The sequence below is a fragment of the Grammomys surdaster genome, unplaced genomic scaffold (assembly GCF_004785775.1).
Source record: "Grammomys surdaster isolate TR1022 unplaced genomic scaffold, NIH_TR_1.0 121979, whole genome shotgun sequence".
Taxonomy (NCBI): domain Eukaryota; kingdom Metazoa; phylum Chordata; class Mammalia; order Rodentia; family Muridae; genus Grammomys; species Grammomys surdaster.
In genome coordinates, this window is record NW_021617616.1 from 1 (window position 1) to 1,813 (window position 1,813).

Here is a 1,813-nt window from a genome sequence, read left to right on the forward strand (position 1 = left end):
TGCGGACATAACTTCTGTCATTCCTGCATCAAAAAATGCTGGGCAGAGCAGCCAGCTGTGTCCTGTCCTGTCTGCCAATACCACTCCCAACACAGGAACCTTGGAAGCAATGCCCAGCTTGGAAAAATGATTGAAACTGCCCAGCTGTTCTGAGGCATGAAGAGCAAAAGGAAGCACCAGGAAAGCAGCACCAGTTGCGAGAAGCACAACCAGGGCTTCACCTGCTTCTGTGAGAATGACTTGCAGCTGCTGTGTGACCAATGCATGGAGCAGGAGAGCCACGAGCTCCATCAGGTGACATCAATTACAGAGGCTGCCTCTCTCCACAGGAAAAACCTTCAGGGCTATATCAAGTTCCTCAAGTGGCACATGGAACACGTTCAAGAGTTAATGAACACGCAAAGCATCCGGGCCCTGAGGGAGGAGGCAGAAGCACAGAGGTTGCAACTAACTTCTGAGTTTGAGCAGCTTGTCCTGTTTCTAGATAGGGAACAGCAGGCAGCTCTCTCCAGGTTAGACAATGAGGAGAAGAAGCTTGAGAAGACACTGTTTGATAACATAGCAACATTAGAACGCTATGGCGCCATGCTCAGAGACCTCCTGAGCCAGTTGACGCTGACCACAGAGTTCTCTGAAGTCGAGATGCTGTCCACAGTCAGTGACTTTTACCAGAATTTTAATAGTCGGCTCATCAACCCACCCATTTTCCCAGTTGAGTTAAGAAGAGAAGCATTCAACTTTCCTCTCCAATATTTAGCCCTGCAGAAAGTTATACAGCAATTTACCGATGATGTTACTCTAGACCTGAAAACAGCCCATCCAAACCTGCTGATTTCTGAGGATAGAACATGTGTGACATTTACAAACAAAAGACAGAGTGTGCCTGGTTCTTCAAGTTTTACCAAGAGCCCTGTCGTGTTGGGGGTTCCACATTTTAATTCTGGGAGACATTTCTGGGAGGTGTGGGTAGGAAAGAAGCCAGAGTGTGCTATTGGTATTTGCAAAGCTGATTTATCCATCAAGCAAAGGCGGTCCTCTAACCCCCAGGGATGCTGGAGTCTTATTTGTCAGGGGGACAGCTTCAGTGTCTCAGGAGCTGACCCAGAGTCTCAGCTGACGGCTGCAAGAGCCACAAGCATTGGTGTTTTCCTGGACTATGAACTAGGAGAGGTTTCCTTCTACAGCATGCCTGAGAAACATCACCTCTATACTTTCAGGGGCACTTTTACTGGGCCTATTTGCCCTTATTTCTACATAGGACCTCAGTCAGAACCTCTTAGACTCTGCTTTGTCAAGGGTTCTGAAAGCAAATCCACACGGCGGCCTTAACTTTAACAGGTTTGTTTATTTTCTGCACTCCCCTCCCCCCAACCCAGGTTGGCCCCCAGCTTGTTCTATAGCTGGACAGCTCTGAATGTGGGTTCCTCTGGATTACATCGTCTTATTGATGGGATTATGGAGACATGTTCTTTTTATATAACTCTGATTGGCCTAGAACTTTATATACTGACCAGGTTGGGTACCAACTGTCAGCCTGTCCACTGTCCTCCATCTCAGCTTCCTGCATTCTGGGTTTACAAGCACAGATGAACACATTGGCAACAAATGCATTTTTAAACTCTCTTTACTTTTTGATTTGCTTTGAGACCCCATGCCTAGTAATGCTGAGCTATATACTTCAGCCCTGTCATCTTTGAGATCATCTTGGTAAGTTGAGCAGGCTAGCCTTGACTAACTTGGCAGCCCATCCTGGCCCAGCCCTCCTGAGTAGCTAGTATTATAGTTTTACATCACCAACCCAAACCCACCTCAG

General features: G+C 47.2%; 1 protein-coding gene across 1 annotated transcript; it reads left to right on the forward strand.

Annotated features, from left to right (window-relative positions):
* Positions 1 to 6: 6 nt before the first annotated feature.
* Positions 7 to 1,361, forward strand: LOC114636092 (tripartite motif-containing protein 75-like; the record flags this gene model as incomplete). The annotated part of the gene is given in 1 exon segment (XM_028784379.1): positions 7 to 1,361. A coding segment is annotated over 1 exon segment (1,323 nt), but the record flags the coding sequence as incomplete, so codon positions are not given.
* Positions 1,362 to 1,813: the final 452 nt, after the last annotated feature.